Genomic DNA, 19941 nt, shown 5'->3' on the forward strand with positions numbered 1-19941 from the left:
TTCCAGTCTTAGGACAGCAATGGATTTATTTGTACAGTGGTGCCTCGCTTAGCGATGTTAATTCGTGCAGAAAAAATCAATGCTAAGCGATAACATCGCTAAGTGAAAATAAAAAGCCCATAGAAAGGCATTAAAATGCGATTAATGCGTTCCTATGAGCTTAAAACTCACCTTTAAGCGAAGATCCTCCATAGTGCCGCCATTTTCAGTGCCTCTAAAGCGAGGAATCTGTGCCTGAAAACAGCGGGTGGCCATTTTGTTTACCTGGCGGCTATTTTGAAACCGCCAATCAGCTGGCCGAAAATGGGGGCTTTGCGCTGACCGCTTCCCTGCGATCATCGCAAAGCGAAATGTCCCCATAGGGATCATTGCAAAGCGATCGCTTTTGTGATCGCAAAAATAGTGTCGCTAAACTATTTCGTCACTATACGGAGCGATCGCTATGCGAGGCACCACTGTAGTACTTTATTTTATCTAAAAATACTGAGGCCAAAAGTATTTGAAGTGGCTTTCTTCAAAGAAGTCGAAGAAATGCTGTGCACAGAAGGCAGTCATGGAAACAGTTCCTTTGTTTCTAGACCTTCAGATGCACGATTGATTGAGCAGTCTTGGAAGACCAGGTAGATGACAGCACAAGAAACAAAGATCTTCCCCTGCATAATTGTCCTTGCAGAGTCACACAGGCAATAGGATCCTGGCCGCCTTTGTTAGCATGTTTGCTTTTTAAAATCTCATTTATTGCTATTTCCCCCCTCCCTAATTTGGCAACATCCTCCTTCCTTGCTCACTTTAATTACTTCATCATTCATTGTTGCTGTGTGCTGTCAAATTGCCCCCTACCTATGGCAACCCTACGAATGAATGACTTCCAAAATGTCCTGTCCTCAACAGCCCTGCTCAGCTCTTGTAAAGTCAGTGCTGTGGCTTCTCTTATAAAATCAATCCATCTCATTGTCCTGCATTTGTCTTGTGGGAAATATTAGCCAACCAGGAATCACATAGTAAACAGGATACCATCACAGCGCTCCATAGCCTCTTCTACTTGGGAGTAAATTAAGCTAGGAGAGTGAGAATAGTTTTCTCTTATTATAGCAGTGGTTTCTAACCTTTTTTTACTCATCCCCCCCCCCATTTTTATAATAACAAAGTAATGTACGCCCCCTGCTATGTTTGCATAGAAAGGCATTTTTAATGGGGGTAAAGTCATCTCAGAAAGTGGAGGCTTCTTTCTCTCCCTAAAAGACCTGTTTCTCACACATACATACTTAATTTTAATATCCCTCTATGAAAGATCAAAGAAGAAATTATTTAACAAGAGCTATAACACATATAAGGTGCCCAATAACTCACTCCCCCCCCCAAAAAAATAAACCACTTTGAGAGACCCCCTTGGTGGTTGCAACCTCCAGGTTGGGAAATACTTTTGAAGCAAGCACCAAGAAGGTGCTTTTAATATATTTTACCAGAGACTAACAGTAACAGTTACAAGTGAACTAAGTTAGTTTTTTTGGTAATAGAAAAGTACTAGGTAAGGGCAATCCGAGGCATATCCTTTCAAAAGTAAGTTTCATTTTATCTGATATTTACTTCAAGATATGTGGATATGGGACTGCAGTTTAAGTGCCGCCTCTCCACACAAAATGCCTGCAGATATATACAATACAATAAATTATGCTTATAGAAAGGTTAAAAATGGGGGGAAAGACAAACAGCCTGGCAGCCGAGTTTGTAACTAATAAAATAAACAAACAAGCCAGGCTGTACATAAGAGTAAGAACACAATAGAATTTATTTCTGAGTAAATCTGCCGTCGATTTGAACTGTCAGGTGACTGTATTCCTATGAACACATTTTCTGAGAGTAAATTTCACTGTGTGTTGAAGATGGTGCCTTGGTGCATGCGCACAGTACTAAACTTCAATGAATGCAAACCTGGCAGCCCTTGTTTAATGAGCTTTCTAGTGCAGGGTTTAAAAACTTCAAATGAACAAATAGTGAGGTTGTCTTAGAAGCAGGTGGTGATGTTTCTTCCATCAAGATGGTGATCCCCTTATGTTCCACACTGGACACAGTTCCTCATCTGTCCAGGGAACTGAATTTTTGGTCTCTGGGACTATTTTTAGAATCCACTTGAGGATCAGCAGTCATAAAAGGAGGAGGGTGAGGAGATGAGATTATGAGAGAGAACAAGGAGGAAAGCGAGAAAGAGGTTTTGGTGAGATGGCTTTTTCAAAAATTCGTGCATCTGTATCCTTCTCTCCAAAGCTCAAGACGGGGATGGGGTGGATAATAATAATATGATGGATGGGATTCTTCTTCTTTGATAAGGTGTTATTGATGTTATCTAGCCTAAATGCCAAATTAGCTTCCACCCTTTAAAAAAAATTCACCTTCTAACTTAAGCTTAACTGAAAGAGTTTGACTATTACCCTTTTCTATTCTGTTTTTGGAAAGAGCAATGCAGAGCAACATATGCTTTTTCATGTTACATTTTACTTAAGAATGGTATATCAGAATTGTATGTTGTGCTGTTTTGCTCAATAATACTATCATGATTTCATTAACTCAAACTGTTAACAACTTTAAAATTTTAAATGAGCCCTTTAGACAGCACATGGTTGCAGTTTGCATTAGAAGCTTTTGTGTTATAAACAGAATGTAGGGAATTGTAGTAATGCCCTTAAAATTCTATTTATACTCATATAATATAGCCAATGTGTCTTTTATTCAAAAGTCTTGGCCACAAGGGAACAGTTAGCTTTTCATCTTTCCTAATAAAAAGCATGTATGGATTTTTGGAAAATCTTCAGACAAGATAAATCACTGGTGCATTTGATGCTATGTTAATGAGAAACAGGCATCTTTAACTATTAGTTTTATAGAACAGTCATTCACCTTCATTTCTGTTAGTTCCACTAGCAGAAAAAACAGGCAGGAACATGACCTACAGATGGTGTATTATCATAACCCTTGGGCTATGCTGTGGAACACACCACTGTTTAATGAACTCTTGGAATGTTTTTCTACAGCTTTTTCGGGACATATTACATACTCTACAGAAGCAAATAATGTAGTTGAAGACTTCATCAACTTGCTTGCACCTTAGAAACATGACTTTCAGTAAGATGTACCTTCTGCTTATTTGTATATATGCCAGAAACAGGGTAGGGTTCCAAGGGGGAATTTGAAACATTAGATACTTGCATTAATGGTAAGAAAGATGAGACCATTTGGTGATTTGAAATTAATTTCAAACACACTAGACGTTTTCACAAGAAGCACAACCTCACAGTTTAGAAATAAATCAGTGCAACACATCCAAGACACTACTTTCTCCTGGAAGTCTCTTTATTCCAGTACAGAATGTACTAGTGATACATGGCCATGGCCTTTCAGAATGTCATGCTAGTTGGGTGCTAGTCCCACTTCAGCACTGATGTACTTAGCACCATATTTTCCCCTTTTATATAAAGTGCACCTTTGTTGCGCTGATCGGTTAGTGTTAGAAAGGAGTGGATGTGTAACATTTATTTATCACCCTATGTTTGCTTAACCTTTCCTTGATATGTCTGATTTGACTACAGCTAGTTACATCCTTCTTGAATTACTCTAATGCACTCTACAGTGGGGTCTTGACTTGCGAACGGCTTGACTTGCGAACTTTTTGAGTTGCGTACCTCTCCATCCGCAAAAATCCATTTTGACTTGCGGACGGAGATTTGAGGTACGTACCAAAAAGTTTAGGGAAAAAAACGCAGGAAATTCGCAAGTCAAGACCCCACTGGTTGGCGGGCAGCCCGGACGCTCCTCGGCAGCCCCAGCCGGGGCTCCTGCCTTCTTGCTCCCGCGCCGGAACAGAGCTCGGCTGCGCTTGCCGCCGCCGCTCCTGCTCCCCGCCGCCTTCTTCCGAGGGCCACCCTGCTGGACGGACGGACGGTCGCTGGGGAGAAGCCGGGAGTGAGGCAGGAGGTCGCCGTTCGGCCCACGCGAGGAAGGGCGGCGATCCTGCTTGGCAAAGGGTGCCCGGAGGAGCCGGCCCTTGTCCTCCCAGGAGCGGCAAGGAAGGATCCCCGCAGTATCCGCCCAGCCCCCGGGGGCTCCCGGCTTCCGGTGCCTCCGCTGGCCGAGCTCTGTTCCGGCGCGGGAGCAAGGAGGCGGGAGCCCCGGCTGGGGCTGCCGAGGAGCGTCCGGGGCACAGGGCCCGGGCGCAGGAGAGCACCAGCAGGCTCCACGCCATGCACGACCTGCCCTTGCGCCGAGGTCCGGGCTGCCCGCCAACCCGCCCCCTGCCCACTTTCCTTCGGGGCTGCCGAGGGCCACGGGAGCGGGAGCGGCTCGGCTTCCCCGTGCGAGGGTGGATGCTCTCCGGTGCCTCCCCTTCTCCTCCCGCCAAGGCCGCCACCACCGCCGGGACCTGTGGGCCGCCGCCGGGACCTGAGGTAATCAATGCCCTGACTGACGGCACCCCTTCCCTTCCCTTCCTCAGGGTCCCACGCCGCCCTATGGAGAGCACATACGTATCAAATGGTTTTCAATGCATTCCTATGGGAATGCAGATTTTGACCTGCGAACTTTTTGACTTGCGAACTGCCTTCCAATACGGATTAAGTTCGCAAGTCAAGCCCCCACTGTATATGGGGCTGCCTTTGAAGACGGTTTGGAAACTTCAGCTGGTTCAAAATGCAGCAGCCAGACTATTGACGGGGGGGGGCAGTTATAGGCAGCATATAACACCGCTGCTACAACAATTGCATTGACTACCAGTCTGTTTCCGGGCCCAATTCAAAGTGCTGGTCATTATCTATAAAGCCCTATACAGCTTGGGTCCAGGCTGCCTGAAGAACTGTATCTCCCTATATGAGCCTTCTTGACATTTAAGATTGTCAAAGGAGGCCCTTCTTTGGGTCCCATTGCTAGCACAAGCATGCTTGATGAAGAGAGAGGGTCTTCTCTGTGGCAGCTCCCAGGTTATGGTTTGCTCTACCTGAGGTGATCAGGCTGGCCTCCCTTTTGTCCCCCTACTAACAGCAAAACCAGGGGAGGAACAGGCTGGGGTGATTAAATGTGGGGAAAAGAGAAGGCAGGGGACGTCAAAGACAGACCAGGGGGTGAAAGGACGTTGAGATACCCAGGGAGGGGGCAAAAACTGCACAGAGGCAATCACCCTTATAAACCAACATGAAGCTTTCCTTGCACTGACTGCAGAAGAGGCGGGCGGCTTGTTTTTGTGTCCCCTCTTGTGGGTTTGTTGTATGTGTAGTTTTTTTTTCTCCCCTTTCCTTCTCTTCTTCAGGCTATCCAGAAATGACATGCCTTAGTTAAAATCCTTTTCTTGCAGAAGCAGCTGGAACTATATCTTTCTGCTAGCATTTTTTTTTTTTGGTAAAAAATTAGTTTCAGTGATCCCTTCTCAGTAAATAGAGGCTTCTTTCTTCCCTAAAGGGCCTGTTTCTCATACTCACATGCTAAATTTAATATCCCGCTCTGAAAGGTTAAGGAAGAAATTAGTTAACAAGAGTTACAACACATATAAAGCAACCCGCAATCCTGTAGAAAATGCTTCACTACCTCCGAGGGGGTTACAATCCCCAGGTTGGGAAACAGTGGCATTTCTTCTTGCAGGACCTTGAGCATCACTTTGCTTGCATGGGAGATTAAAGCAATGGGCCTATAGGTACTGTACTCCTTGGCATCAATCAACGTTCCCTCTAATTTTCCAACAGAACTGAGCAGAAACTCCATCCACCCCTGTGGACGCAAATGTCCTGCCATGACTGGAATCAAATGAGTGGCAACACTATCTGCTGGTGTGTGGCACCAATACAGTGCTGAACGGTCACACACTTGCACAGCTTAGAGAGAACATTGGCACCAATCTGTAACTGTATGATTAACAGTCACTCGCCGTGCATGCAGCCAAACCTATACACAATATATGTTTACAATGTAAAATTGCCACAGTTATTGACTCATGCTGTATTTGATGAAGATCAATAATTGAGAGAGATCTTTCCTGGAAGATAGTTTGCACATAACTACTGAGCTTTCTTTTTATATTTTACTTGAAGGAATTCATGTGGTTATTTAACTTAGAGGAGATAGCAGGCCCAGCCAATGTCCCACTTAAATCATGTATGCATCGATAATTCCTAGGAATCTCTCATGCTGCAGTGTGTGGTTCCTATCAGGCAAATGCAGGTTTCAAGGGTTGCCTCAAGACTGAATGGTTGCAAGATGAATATTTCATCAAAGACAAAAATAAACCTCTTCTTATCATGGTGCTCAAGACAGGAAAAACTGAAACAGGAAGAACATCTGTATTCTTTAGTATGTGTGTCAGTGGAAAATAATTTGGATTCTAAGTACTGGAAGAGACATTCCTTTTCATGCTGAGCTTTGATATATTCAAATGAAAAATCTTTTAAGACTAGAATGAAAACCAACTTATTTTACCGCTTCAGTTTGCCTCGCAGTACATTTGAAATGTATGCTGTGTGCTGGATTTTAAGAAATTTAACAGCAAAAATATATCAGGTGTAATTTAAAAAGTAACAAGGATATTCTCTACCCTTGCTTTCTTTTTGACAGATTATTGCATGTGTACCGTTTCCAGGTGCAACATGACATGTATCTATATAGGAACTAAAACGTAATGGCACTTGTTAACATGGAAAATGTGGGTTTTCTTTAATCCTCTAAAAGAAACAATGTGGGTGAAATCAGATAGGGCTATATGTTATGCTAGTTGCTTTCAGTACTTTTTGCACTTTTTAAAAAACAAATTATTAAGATTGGAGAAGTTAAGAAGTTTGCAGTTTGCTTTAAAAAGTTATAGAAGAGTTATTTCCCCTCCGTTACCTACACATGTTGTTTGGATTGATAAGTTTATAAACCACTGCTTCAGTTTCACAAGAAATGTTCTTTTTTATTTCCTTCCCATACAGGCCTGGCAACTCAGGTTCAGCCATCTTGTGGGTTATGGTGCCAAGTATTATTCCTATCTCATGTCTCGGGCTGTGGCATCCATGGTATGGAGGCAGTGCTTTGTGCAGGACCCCTTGAACAGGTACAAAAATAAAATGCAGAGCACTGCAAGATTTCTTAACATTTGATTTCTTTGATTTGCTAATAAAACTTAAAAAAATCACAGTGGCACCTTGACTTACGAATGTCTCCACTTGCGAACGTTTTGAGTTATGAATGGCTCCATTCACAAAATGTTGCTTCGACTTGCGAACGGAGCTTTGACTTATGAACAAAAAAAAACCCTTTCCTAGTGGTAAATTCAAGCCTTTGCAAGATGTGTGTCTAACTGCTTTCAGGACAGGGCTTCTGTTCCCATCACTACACTCCTGCAAGCATAAAAGCTGTGCTTGCTGAATGGCTCTGTTGCAGTTGACTGTTAGTGTCTCAAGATGCTGCTAAGTATGGGACTGGCCATCCTAGCCTGTGAGCATTTCAGACCCTTAGGGATGAACAGAGGTATGTCACATCCAAGCATTAGGAAACATACCAAGCAAAGCAAATCTCATTAAGCTCAACACTAGGATGAGAAGTCTTTTCTTCACACTTGCTGGGAAAGGGTTCAATTAATGAAGGCTTCATGGAGGTACAGAATCCTTTGAGGCGTTGGAGAAGCTCCTTGATAGATGGTCTGAAGCACAAAAGAGCCAGCTTTCTACTATGATCACTGAGAAATGAAAGAGCTGTGCCAATCTGTGGCATATATTTTTCTAAATCCAGGGGCAGTTTCTCAACTTTATCATTAAAATTAAGTGGGATCTTGTACCTATCTGAATACCTGTCTTCTTACAAAAATTCAGTTTCCCTTTTTAAAATTTCATGAATCAATTTTCACTTGGATTATTTTGGGGAGTAAATTATTGTCATTTACAGATTTTCCTATCTGTAAGAAACACTAAGTTTTTTTAAAATCAAACCTACACGACTGTTATGTTGGAACGAGCCACCGCTGCCAATTTTATTACCAAAAAAAACAACAAGATTTTACAATGTCTTGTGAAAACTCAGTATAAAAGTTTCATGTCATTTTGTAAACCGTAGCAGCATGCATTTACTACACTATTCCTGTTTACCACATGGGAAGCTTACTGTCGGTGGATGGGTTACAAAACCTCAGACAAATGTGGGATTCTATCATACTTGGTTACATCTACAATCTGTCAAGCTTAGCATATTATGATAGCATTTTATTTATTGAGTGCCTTTCTGGAACAGGCATGTGAGTTTAAAGTGCCAGACTTCATTAGATCTTTATCTGTGTCAGTTCAGCAAGGAACCCGGAGACAGTTGTGACAGGAAACTGCACTGATTATGATTGCAGGTGGCTATAATAACACCATCTTTTCCTTCAGGGCAATGGGTGAACGTTACCGCAGAGAAATGCTGGCACACGGTGGAGGAAAAGAACCCATGCTCATGGTTCAAGGTAATATTGCCACTTTTGCTTTGCATGTTTTTCCAATCCGCTCTTGGACAAGTTCTACTGCTTCAACTTTAAAAACCACTTGGAAATACTTCCATTTTATCTTTGGATTTGTAATTTAGATGGCATTTGCTAAAGCGTGAACACAGCAGAGCGGCCTAGTGCTTAAACTCTTCTTTACAGATGATTAGCAAAGTTTGATTGAAGTCACTGATGCCATAGCATAAGGTGCACTCAGATACTGTATTTATCCTTCTCTTATTCACATGCGCTGGTAAGAATCCTGTTGTTTAGGTCTGTATACTTTTCTGTTGCAAATTGCAGCTAATTAATGAAGTGCTGGTTATATGCCTGGCTGTTGGCCCCAGTTTACAATGGTAAGTTACTCAAACTTTATATAAACCCCAGCAAGATCTATCACTACTGCTTCTCTGTTTACCTCACTTCCCAGTGGAATGCAGATTAATTCTTGTCCCTTCCCTTTTATGGTACCCGCTGGCACTGTCGCAATCACAGAGACTGCTGGCTGATCTTTCTTTTCTCCACAGGGAAGAAAATACAGAGGTCAAAAATACATTATTTATTTATTCATTCATTCATTCATTCATTCATTTAGTCATTCATTCATTCATTCATTCATTTACATTCAGAAATGAAATGGTTGACATGGAATGCAGCTGTCTGCTTATAAGATAGCCACCAGTAAGGGATTTGGAGATTTTTGATCCAAAACATATAGAAAGCCAAAGGTCTTCCAGTGCTGTGTGGAGGAGATTAAATATGGGAACTGGCCAGTTGTTCCTGGATAGTTTGATTCTCTGGATATTATTCATTCATTTTTAACCCAATATTAAATGTTAACTCAATATTCACTGAAAGGTTATATATCACTTTGGTGTACCTTGTTATTTAAGACAAAGCTGTAAGCAGCAATAAATTCTAACTTAGCTAACGGAATCAGAATAATTATGAAGTTTCAGAACAGTGGAGCTTTTTGCATGTTTCAGTTGTAGGTGATTGAAGGTTGGGGGACACAATTTCCAGAAAAGGTGTGGTTAACCCTAATGATGTTATGTGGAAAGTATAGGACTTCAAAGAGGTGATCTCTATAGTTGCCCTAGGCTTGGGAGGCACAGAGTAGAATTACAGTCAGATGATACCTATAAAGTAAGTTCACAGCTTTTAAAGTGACAGCTGTCTTTGTTGGATCTCTTTTGGAACTCAAGAACCATGCCTTCTTTATGTATGACTACATTATACTCCATAAGGGACTATTGTTATAGTCATATGATCCCTGGCTTCTTAGTGGGAATGTCACTTTAGAGAGTGTGGACTTTATTTTTGTCTGAGAGATCTAGGACTTGATATTACTTCAGTCTGTGTTTGTCTTCAGCTGAGGTTTTCTGGGTTCTCATGGTTGCAGATAAGATTTTTGTAAATATGGGTTACAGCACACACTTTTCTCTACCTTACCTTTCTTTGTTAAGACATATATGCAGTATTTAGGTTATGGAAAATATGATGATGTGATGGGGAGAGGCAGTTATTCTATGATTCTATGCATAGGTGCCCAGGAGGCAGAGGTAGCCAAGCAGGTGCTGGGACTGAGGGTTTCATTGAAGAAAACAGAGTTCATCCTGTTTCCAGCACCTGTCTACCTCTATCCCCATGTCATCTATGTAGTGCTATGTAGGTCATCTGCATTTTTTTTTACCATTTCTGCCAAGAAATAACAAAGATATACAGTTCCCTTGGGGGGGAGTCAAGCTCCAAAGCTACAGAATGCAAAATTCCCTCTTCTTCTTGGGGTGCAATCCGGCACGTATAAGCCCCCTCCAGCTATGCCTATCAAAGCTTAATTCTGACAAAGACAACATTTTTAATCTCCAGTAAATAATAAGAACCTTAGAATTTCAAATCTCAACTTAAGTTCAAGGATTAAGGTTTAAGTCAAAGTGAATTGGTTTTGAATTGACTTCCCCCTCCCCCCCAAAAAAGTGGACTCCAAAGCAAATGTTGTGGTCAGTATAAGCCACTAGCAATGAACATATTTTTATACTGGTTTGGATGATAAAAATATTATTTGATTGTATTTCAATCCTGTTTTTTTGTGTAAGTTTTTCTCTTCTTAATTTGCACCACTTATCAACTGTCTTTTTGAGCATTCTTGTTGTCACTTGCAAAGCACATATTTTAAGCTTAATTAAATTCATGATCTCCTGAGATCCTAGGAAGAAGCTCTCCTAATAACTGCTTCAAATTGCCTCAAGAACTGGACTCTTTTCCTGGTTGAGTGTTTCTTTTTTCTTTTTTGGAACTATTAGTGTGCCATCACAAATACATAATGAAACCAGTTGGCTCTTGTAGAAGCTTATTACAGGGCTCAGTGGAAGAGTTCAGTTTGTATTATTATTCCCATAGAAACCAAATTGTTTGAGGCGAGTAGGAATATTAAGTGATTGTACCGGGTATTCCTAAAGCAAAAAATACAGCAAAGTTATAGTCAGATTAGAACATCTAACAGAGAGAATTGCTTCAAAGGCCAGTCATTTTTATATATTTTATTCTAGTGCAGGACAATATTAGAAATTTCCCAATTTCACATTTAACATGTTGGCAACCTGGAAAATATCATGAAAATTAGTCTGTACATGCCTTGCTGTGTTGAAAAGTATGTTTTCTCTATAACTGAGGTTGGGAAATCTGCAGGTGGGGAAGAGGCTCCAGATTCTGAACAGATTGCATCAGTTCATGAGCACCCTACCAGCTGAGTCTGTAGCCAAAGTAACATTCATAGTTTAAAAGTGAGGTACAAATGTCACATTGAGCAGGCTCACAGCAGCAGATATTTGCCTTTCCATGTGTGGATTGGGACCAGGCAAAATGAACACAATAATGGGGAATGGCCCAGCAAGCACATGCTGTCTTCCACAACACACTGATTGAAATTCTGTTGCTTGGTGTAGTCTCAGTTGAGTTGGCCCTTTGAATTAGTAAACTCCTCTGTAATTCCATTTATTCAAATTGACCTATTTTAGTTGTGACTTACTAAGCTCAGCAACAGGATTTCAGCCACTGGATGTTAAAGAAATGAAGAGAAGCTGAAATGTATGCTTGATACTTTAGTGTTGTTTCCAAATTCATGGATCTTTAAGAGAATTTTTTCATTTAAAGTAAAAAGTCTGTTTTCCAGTTCATGAACTCTTGGCTGAAATCTTGTCCACATAGCCATGCTGTGTAAAGCAGATGATGTCATCAGTCATGACAGTTTTTTTCAAATAAAATGTATCCAATTCTTGCTCCATGCCAAAGGTCCCTTTTATTGTTGAGAAGCCATTGGGGGTTGCAGGATGGGGGTGTGGGGAATATTTAATTTCTAAAAATCACTACGGCCAAGATTACTGCCAGCAGCATTTTTCAGAAACTGAGGCTCCCCGCTTCCATGGCCACCAAAAGCTTCCCTGTGGCAAAAGGATAAAAATGGGAGCCTTGGAATCTTCAGGGGAGAAATTGGAAATGTTCTGTTTTCAGCTTATGGAACATGATGTCAACCCTTATTTTCAAACCTAGGGTACTGGTGAAGCGTTGATCAGTCATATGGAATTTCTAAATCACTTCCCACAAGAACTGATTCTCTGCTTATTGGCTGTGGTGATTGAAAGTAGTAATAGGGTAGTTTATTTTATTTTATTTTATTGATTGATTGATTTATTTATTTATTTATTTATTTATTTATTTATTTATTTATTTATTTATTTATTTATTTATTTATACCCTGCCTATCTAGTCATTTCGACCACTCTAGGCGGCTTACAACAAATGATAACAGTTCAGTTTGGCGCAACCTGTTTGAGCTTGGAGTTGCCTATTAATAGCTTGTACTAGCAATATTTTTACAAACTCATTATGTCCCTGTGTTTTTCTTAGGTATGCTTCAGAAGTACCCATCACTGGAAGACTTCGTGGATGCCCTTGTTTTAGACTTAAATCAAGACTTTGAAGCATTCTCTGAATAACAGAGAAACAATTTAAATGTTTGAATGAAGTAATTTTGTAATATAGCATACAACAATGTGTGTAGCATTTCTGTGAATTACATTGCCAACTCTTAATGAGCATTTGTAAAAGTGCTTATCAAAATAAATGGTTTGCCTAGAGAGCAAAATGTTCTTCTGTTACAGAATGATTATGGCTTTGAAATGCTTTGCATAGCAGCTCACATGTTTGAAAATATATTCCTTTGAATATAAGCGTATGTTCATAGGCATCTACCTCCTCCCAGTGTTCAGTGCATATGAGTAGGATCATGTTTTATAGGCATGTTCCTTGTACTGCATAACAGAGTCTTTAGTATGAAGAAGGAGCTGCCTACAACTTATTGACCAGGGCTCCAGATGCACTACAGCTGTGTGTACATACAGTGCTCAACCAATATGTAACGTACCCGTTAATGAGTTGATTGAAGGGGAGGACTTACCCCTTCTATGGTTGCATCATCAACCTTTTATTTATCTACTTAAGATTATAAAATAATCATTTTTACAAGTGGATAGAAAAACTGTGGATTAAAACCAGAGATATTATTAGGGAAGAATACAAAAATACAATTATTGTAGTAAAAAAGAAAAGAGTAACTTAGATGGATGAGAAAAGAAAAAGTTAAAATGGTTAAGGAAAGGTGAGAAGCAGAAGTGAAAAGAAATACTGTAGGTCAGAGCCCTAAGTGTAGTTTTTCAGTGAATTTCATGTAGAAACAAAAGAGAAACACTACAACCAGTGCAAAGGAAGAGGAGAACAATAGGGGGGAAATGAGATCTCTTCCAGAAGATCCAAGAAATCAAAGGGAAATTCAAGCCTAAATTAGGAATGTGGAATAACCAACAGGGAAGCACACAATCTGACCAGGAGAAAATAAAGAGAAGGTGGAAACAGTATACTGAAGACCTACACAGAAGAAATGCAAGAATGACAGACTTTTGAAGAGGAATCCTATGACGAAGAACCTCCAGTTCTAGAATGTGACATGAAAGCTGCTCTGAAAGCACTAGGAAGAATAAATCACCAGGAGTAAATGGAATATGAGCAGAACTGTGACTCTTTCAAGCCACACAGACTGAATCTATCAAAATCCTAAAAAGAATATGCCAACGAAAAATGGAAAACAAAACAATAGCTCATAGACTGGCAAAATTCCATATATATTTCTCTCTCCAAGAAAGGCGATGCCAGGCAGTGCAAAAACTGTAAGGTTACTGCTCTAATATTCCATGCAAGCTGATACTGAACACATTCCATATGCATTGCCTCCGACGGATTTTTGGTATCGCCTGGCAGGACAAAGTTCCAAATAGAGTAGTCCTAGAACGAGCTGGAATTTTTAGCATGTATACATTACTGAAACAGCAACGTCTACGTTGGCTTGGGCATGACGTGAGAATGGCTGACAGTTGGATTCCAAAGGATCTCCTGTATGGAGAATTAGTGCAGGGAAATTGCCCCAGAGAGAGACCACAGCTGCAATACAAGGATATCTGCAAGCGGGATCTAAAGGCCTTAGGAATGGACCTCAACAGATGGGAAACCCTGACACCTGGAGGCAGGTGTTGCATCACTGCCTCTCCCATTTCGAAGAGACCCTTGTCCAGCAGGCCAAGTCAAAGAGGAAGTCACAAAAGCAGCAAAATCAGAGAGCTGGACAGGGGACAGATTGTATTTGTCTTCAGTGTGAAAGGGATTGTCACTCTCAAACTGGCCTCCTCAGCCGCACTAGACACTGTTCCAAGTCTTCTATTCAGAGCATGTTACCATAGTCTTTCGAGACTGAAGGATGCCTAACCAATTCCATGCAAGCAAAGTGATGCTCAAGGTGTTGCAACAAAAAGCAAAGTGCGCTGCTTATTTACATCCCCATAGTGCTTACAACACTCTTAGCAGTTTACAGTTTAATTATTCAAGTCAACAAAGGCTTTTACCTTACATGGAGAAATGTTTGATGTTCAAGCTGGATTTCAAAAATGAAGAGGCACTCAAGCTCATCACAAATATCAGCTGGCTACTGGAGTGCACTGATTTCAGAAGAGCATTCTTCATTTTCTACGCTACAGCAAAGTCTTTGACAGTGTGAATCATGAGACACTATTAATTCCTCTGAAAGAAATGGGTGTGCTGCAGTACTTGTTTGTTCTGATGTGCAACCTGTACAGTGGTGCCCCGCATGATGACGATAATCTGTCCCATTGAAATCACTGTTTAGCTAAATCGTCGTCATGCGAAATCCGTTTCCTCATTGGAATGCATTGAAACCCGGTTTAATGCGTTCCAATGGGGAAAATACCTTGTCGTCCAGCGAAGATTGCCCATAGGGAAGCCATTTTGTGAGTGCCGATCAGCTGTAAAAATGGCTGTCCTGTGAAGCATGGGTCCGGAAAACACAGGGCAGCCATTTAGCGAAGCCGACGATCAGCTGTAGAAATCGTCATCTTGTGAACAAACGGTTCGCGAAACACGGACCTAATCAACATCCAGCGAAAAATCCCCATTGGAATGACTGTTTTGTGAATTGCTATAGCGATCGCAAAAAGTCATTGTTATGTGGATTCGTCGTTTAGCGGGGTCGTCATCATGTGAGGTACCACTGTATTATGTACAAGAAGCTACTTTTAGGACAGATTGTGGAGAAATAGAATAGTTTCCTATAGGGAAAGGTATCTGGCAATTGTGCATTTTATCCCTCTTGCTGTTCAATCTGTATGCAGATCATATCACTTGGAAAGCGAGACTAGATTCAGATGAAGGAGAAGTGAAAATTGATGAAAGAAACATCAATAGTTTAAGATATGCAGATGACACCATCTTACTGACAGAAAGCAGCAGTGTCTTGAAACAACTGTTAAAGTGAAAGAAGAAAGTGCAAAAGCAGGCATGCAGTTGCACATTAATAAAGCAAAAATCATGGCTATAGTGTTATTAATGGCTAAAGTCCATGCATCAAACAGATGTTAAAGGTTCAGGAGCAGAAGCTAGTGGAAAACAAAATAAATACTGAGAAGTGTATCCCAGAACTCAGATGCTTCAGTGGCATATAAAAGTATGTTATAAATTATACATATGAAAACAATATAAAATTTTTTTTAAAAAGAGAAAAATATGGTGGCTCCTTAAAGACTGGGTTTTTTTTAATGTGAACTTTCATGGACAAGTCCATTTCATCTGACATAAAGTCCACTTAATCAGACATAAATTATATTTACCCTTCAGCTGTATGATAATTTAGGATTAATAAACACATTCCACTCACTCCAAATGAATGTATTTCTTTCTTCTTATTGTCCATATTTGCAACAACCAATGTTTGTCTTATTATTCTTTTCAGTTATTTCCGTCGATGGGCAATTCCTATTTCAATGGTATTCAGTCAGTTATTCATAGGCTCAGCATGCAAGGCATTGTGTATTTTCTCCTGGTTACCCAGCTACATGGCTCAGGTTACTTAGGGAAGATGAAGCTTTTCGTGGTAAGAAGCTACACATCAAACTGGTATTAAAAGATCAGTTACAGAGGGAAGTTCAAAAGTTGGCAATTCCATACCCAGCTGTCTTCAGCTGTGAGTACTTGCTTTCTAGAACTTCATTCCTAATCCCTGCCAAACACAAGGTTAATTCATGTTGACTTCTTCACCAAGTAGTTAGATTCCATATCTGACTCGTACAAACAGACTGCTTTTGTTATTGATGTAGCTGCCAATTACTCCTTTTTTGTGTGTTTCAAAGGACTTGGTGTTAAATGTCAAAGTGAGATGGGCGTTAGGACACTTCCTCAATCACAAGTGTACCTGCCAGGCATCTGAACCAAATTCCGTGTCCTCTGGTTCAACAGATGGACTAATAATAATAATAATAATAATAATAATAATAATAATAATAATAATAATAATAATAATAATAATAATAATAATATATTGTCATTGTAAGTATATATACAGTATACCCATACAACGAAATTCACAAACACCCAGAGACCAGACACAAGCGCACACATAACATTCCCCAAACACTCCCCACCCACTAAAAAATTCCCCACTAAAAATACAAACATCTACACCTCAGGCCAAGTAACACAGTCCAACTAATATGCTAGTATAGAGTGCATGCGTCCCTCTACAGCAGTGGTTCCCAATCTTAGGTCCCCAGATATTCTTGGACTAGAGTTCCCAGAAATCCTGGCCAGGATAGCTAGTGATGAAGGCTTCTAGAAGTTTTAATCCAAGAACATCTGGGTACCCAAGATTGGGAACCCCTGCTCTATAGCCCTGGTTGTTTTCTTCCCAGAGAGCAGACTATGCATCTTAGTAGAGCTGGTGCAGAAACTAGAATATTAGCCATATCAGCAGATGCTACTAAAATGCATCATTTGGGATCCTAGGTCTGAAAACTAGTGTGTGTTGTTATAAGGTTTCTAAGAAGCAAAGGCACAGCTGAGATTTAAGAACTTAACCTAGAAAAGGGGTATTATTAAAAGAAGGATCAGAACACCAATTAATGAATCCTTGTTACAAACTCTAAATTTGAAAAGATATCAATAGAATGGCATTGCAGGAGAAAAAAACAGAAGTTGTTCCATCATGCCTGGTTTCAGCTTCAGATGGCAAGCTCCACTTTAAGCTGCAAACTATCACAGGTGAGGAAGGAATGCTCTTCCATTTTGCTTCCAGCAAGTCAATGACACAGAGGAAGCGGCTCTGATTTCATAGTGAAACATACCTGTGAGTCTTTAAAGTACCAGAATATGTTGTGTTTTGTTTTCTTTTGTTTCTCTTGCAACAGATTCTTACACATACACTTCTGGTTGGTAATTTATAATCTCAGTACCCAAGTTGTCTTTTTTTAAAAAAAAAACTCTTCTTAATTCTTCATATTTTTATATTGAATATTTTATATTATAAACTAAAGTAGATAGAAATCATGTTTAAAAAGTTTTAAAATTTGAACCAAATTTTAAATTTTTGTACTGTCAAAATGCTTTTGGTTTTTTTTTTTAAGCCCTAGGTGATGGTGTATTTAAAGCATGTTATAGCTCAAAGATCTCATTATGGAATTTTTGATTTTGTATTAGGAGATATTACATCAATATACTCTTTTCTAATACATGTTGTAAATAAACTGCAACAAATCTTAGGCTGGTGCTTCAATTTTATGGGATTTTGTAAATGTCTGTATCAATCATTTAGAGTAATCTTTTGTTCTTCTCAAGTTCTCAGTACAGAAAGAAAATTTTGAGAAGATTTTCAAAGCCAGTTTGAGTACTGTTTGAATGTGTTGATAGCAAATATGTGGAGGTGAAAAATAACCAACTTGAACAGCTCTGTTTTCACATTCTGACTGAAGTTATTCCTGGTGTACGTGTTTTTAAAATTCTCGACTTGATAGAACGTTTAAAATTAATGGAAGCCCTGTTAAAATCTCTAGGGATGTTTTCAAATAGTTTCCTTGCAAATGCTGATTCCTTAAATTGTTCCTCTGCCACTTTGCATAGAAAAAGTCAGTCTTCTGTCTCTCTCTCTCTGAAAGCGCAGGACGAATGGAGGATTATTGGAGGTGGAGTCAGTTTGACGAAGATGATCAATATATATCATGAAAACGTGTATGAAGAGTGCATGTCTTGTGTGAAAAAATTACATGATCAAGTCAAATGTGTCTGAGTAGTGGTTTAAAATCATGGTTCGAATCATGACTTAAATCAGACCCACCTGTTGCGGGCAGGGTCTGTCTTATTTCTGGTCTTTAGAAACTGCCTGGCCTTTTTAGATGAAGGATGAGGTACAGTGTTTGAACGATATGTATAAATAACTAAAGCCCCAAAGGGGAGAAGGCTGACTCAAAAGGGGAAAAGGTGATGAGCCAAAGGACAAGGAGGGAGGATTGGAGAAAAAGGGAGATTTGTCTCCCTGCTCAAAGAGAGCTGCAGAAATAGAACACTTTCCTGTGACTTCAACCACTACCCTGAGATCTGGCAATCCTAAACTAGAGAGGTCTAGTCACTTGAGATCTTGATGCATAGGATAATGTGTACTTAAAATACACAGATTACATATTGTTAATTAGAAGATAAGAGGGGGGAAAGGGTTAGGAAGCATTACTACGGTAATTTTTTTTCTAAGTTGCTTCTTCACTACTAGTGTAATCCGTAGCAATGAGGGGTAGAAAGGAAGTATCCACACACAGAGAGAGATAGATTGAGAGTTGAGTTCGGTCCAGTTCAGATTAGTTTATGCAACAGACCATAGAAACATTTGTTGTGCCCAAAAATGTCACTAGAAATACATTTTTAATGGTCCACACTGAATAAACATACTTTATTTACACCCCTCCCTTGCCCCTATATCTGGTGTCTTCCTGTTTTGTAAACCTCACTTGAAGACAAGTTGTCTGGCTTATCTGGAAGCACATATGGATTTAAACATGGGAAGAAAATTAGTATTGAAACAAACAGTAATGAGGGCTGTAATTGCTTGTTTGCCTTGTGGGTTTAACAGAGTTGTAGACCAGAAGGTGAACAGTGGTTGAGATCGCAGCATATGGAAAAGGAGAAGTCTCGTTCATTCTCTGGAATTCCCCAGACATCTTCAGTTCTGTGCTTCTTCAAATACCCAAGCAAAAGGTTTTGCATATGGCTTATTTTGGATTGTTTTCAAGTGTTACAAAAACACTTCTACAGTTTGTCATTCTCTGGCTTCTTCCAAGTTTGCATACAGGGCACTTGCTTTTCTGTCGTTACTTACTTAGCAAACCTTAAATCCATCATAACCTTGCATTCTTTGTGTCACTGTAGACAATTGCACTTCAGCTGCAGTGCCAGTAACTCCTGCAATAAAGCATAACATATTGAGTTCTATGCTTAGTTTGGCTCTGTGGAGCACTCATCAGATTTTATCAGAGCCTGTAAGCAGAACATTTTTATGAAAGGTAACATTCACTCAAAACTAATTGCTTTAGATTTGAGGGTACTGATAAAAATTCTTACAATAGTTAAGAAAAGCGGCAATCACAATTTTGGAATATTACCTAAAGCTGTCCCTGGTCTTTAGAGAGAGTAACAAAGACCAAAGTGGAAAATAACCACATTCTGTCATCTGCTTTTGCCTTGAGAGTTTGCCTCAACTGTACCATTTGCTTCTGTAGCCCGTAAGCACAGAAAACAGTAATGTGTAACTACTGAGTAGGTTCCCATGCCTGGAGTTTCCAAATTATAAGATAGGCCTCCACAAGTAGGTGTGGGAAGTTATTATGAAACATGGGAAATGTTTGAGGAAAGCTGTGGTCTGCATTTTGGTCTGAAGTAAAATTGGTAGGTATTGGTGGGATCTTTTCAACTGTAGCATCCAGTTTCTAGAACTGTGCCCACAGCAGGTTGGTTTGCCCTTATGCTAAACTTCAGGAAAGTGGTCCAGTTATCTTGTTCCAGTGGGCCTTCAGTGCTAGAATATGATTTGTTCACTG

The 19941-nt window shown here is 40.0% G+C and overlaps 1 protein-coding gene across 1 annotated transcript in view; it reads left to right on the plus strand.

Moving 5' to 3' along the window:
* MIPEP (mitochondrial intermediate peptidase) overlaps window positions 1-12611 on the plus strand; it is a 67889-nt gene extending 55278 nt beyond the window's left edge. The window contains exons 17-19 of the mRNA XM_020811088.3: window positions 6945-7066; window positions 8376-8449; window positions 12374-12611. Of these exons, the coding sequence (XP_020666747.3) occupies window positions 6945-7066; window positions 8376-8449; window positions 12374-12462 (285 nt within the window). The 3' untranslated portion in view covers window positions 12463-12611. The remainder of the gene's footprint in view (window positions 1-6944; window positions 7067-8375; window positions 8450-12373) is intronic.
* Window positions 12612-19941: the final 7330 nt, after the last annotated feature.

This window comes from Pogona vitticeps, chromosome 3, assembly GCF_051106095.1.
Source record: "Pogona vitticeps strain Pit_001003342236 chromosome 3, PviZW2.1, whole genome shotgun sequence".
Taxonomy (NCBI): domain Eukaryota; kingdom Metazoa; phylum Chordata; class Lepidosauria; order Squamata; family Agamidae; genus Pogona; species Pogona vitticeps.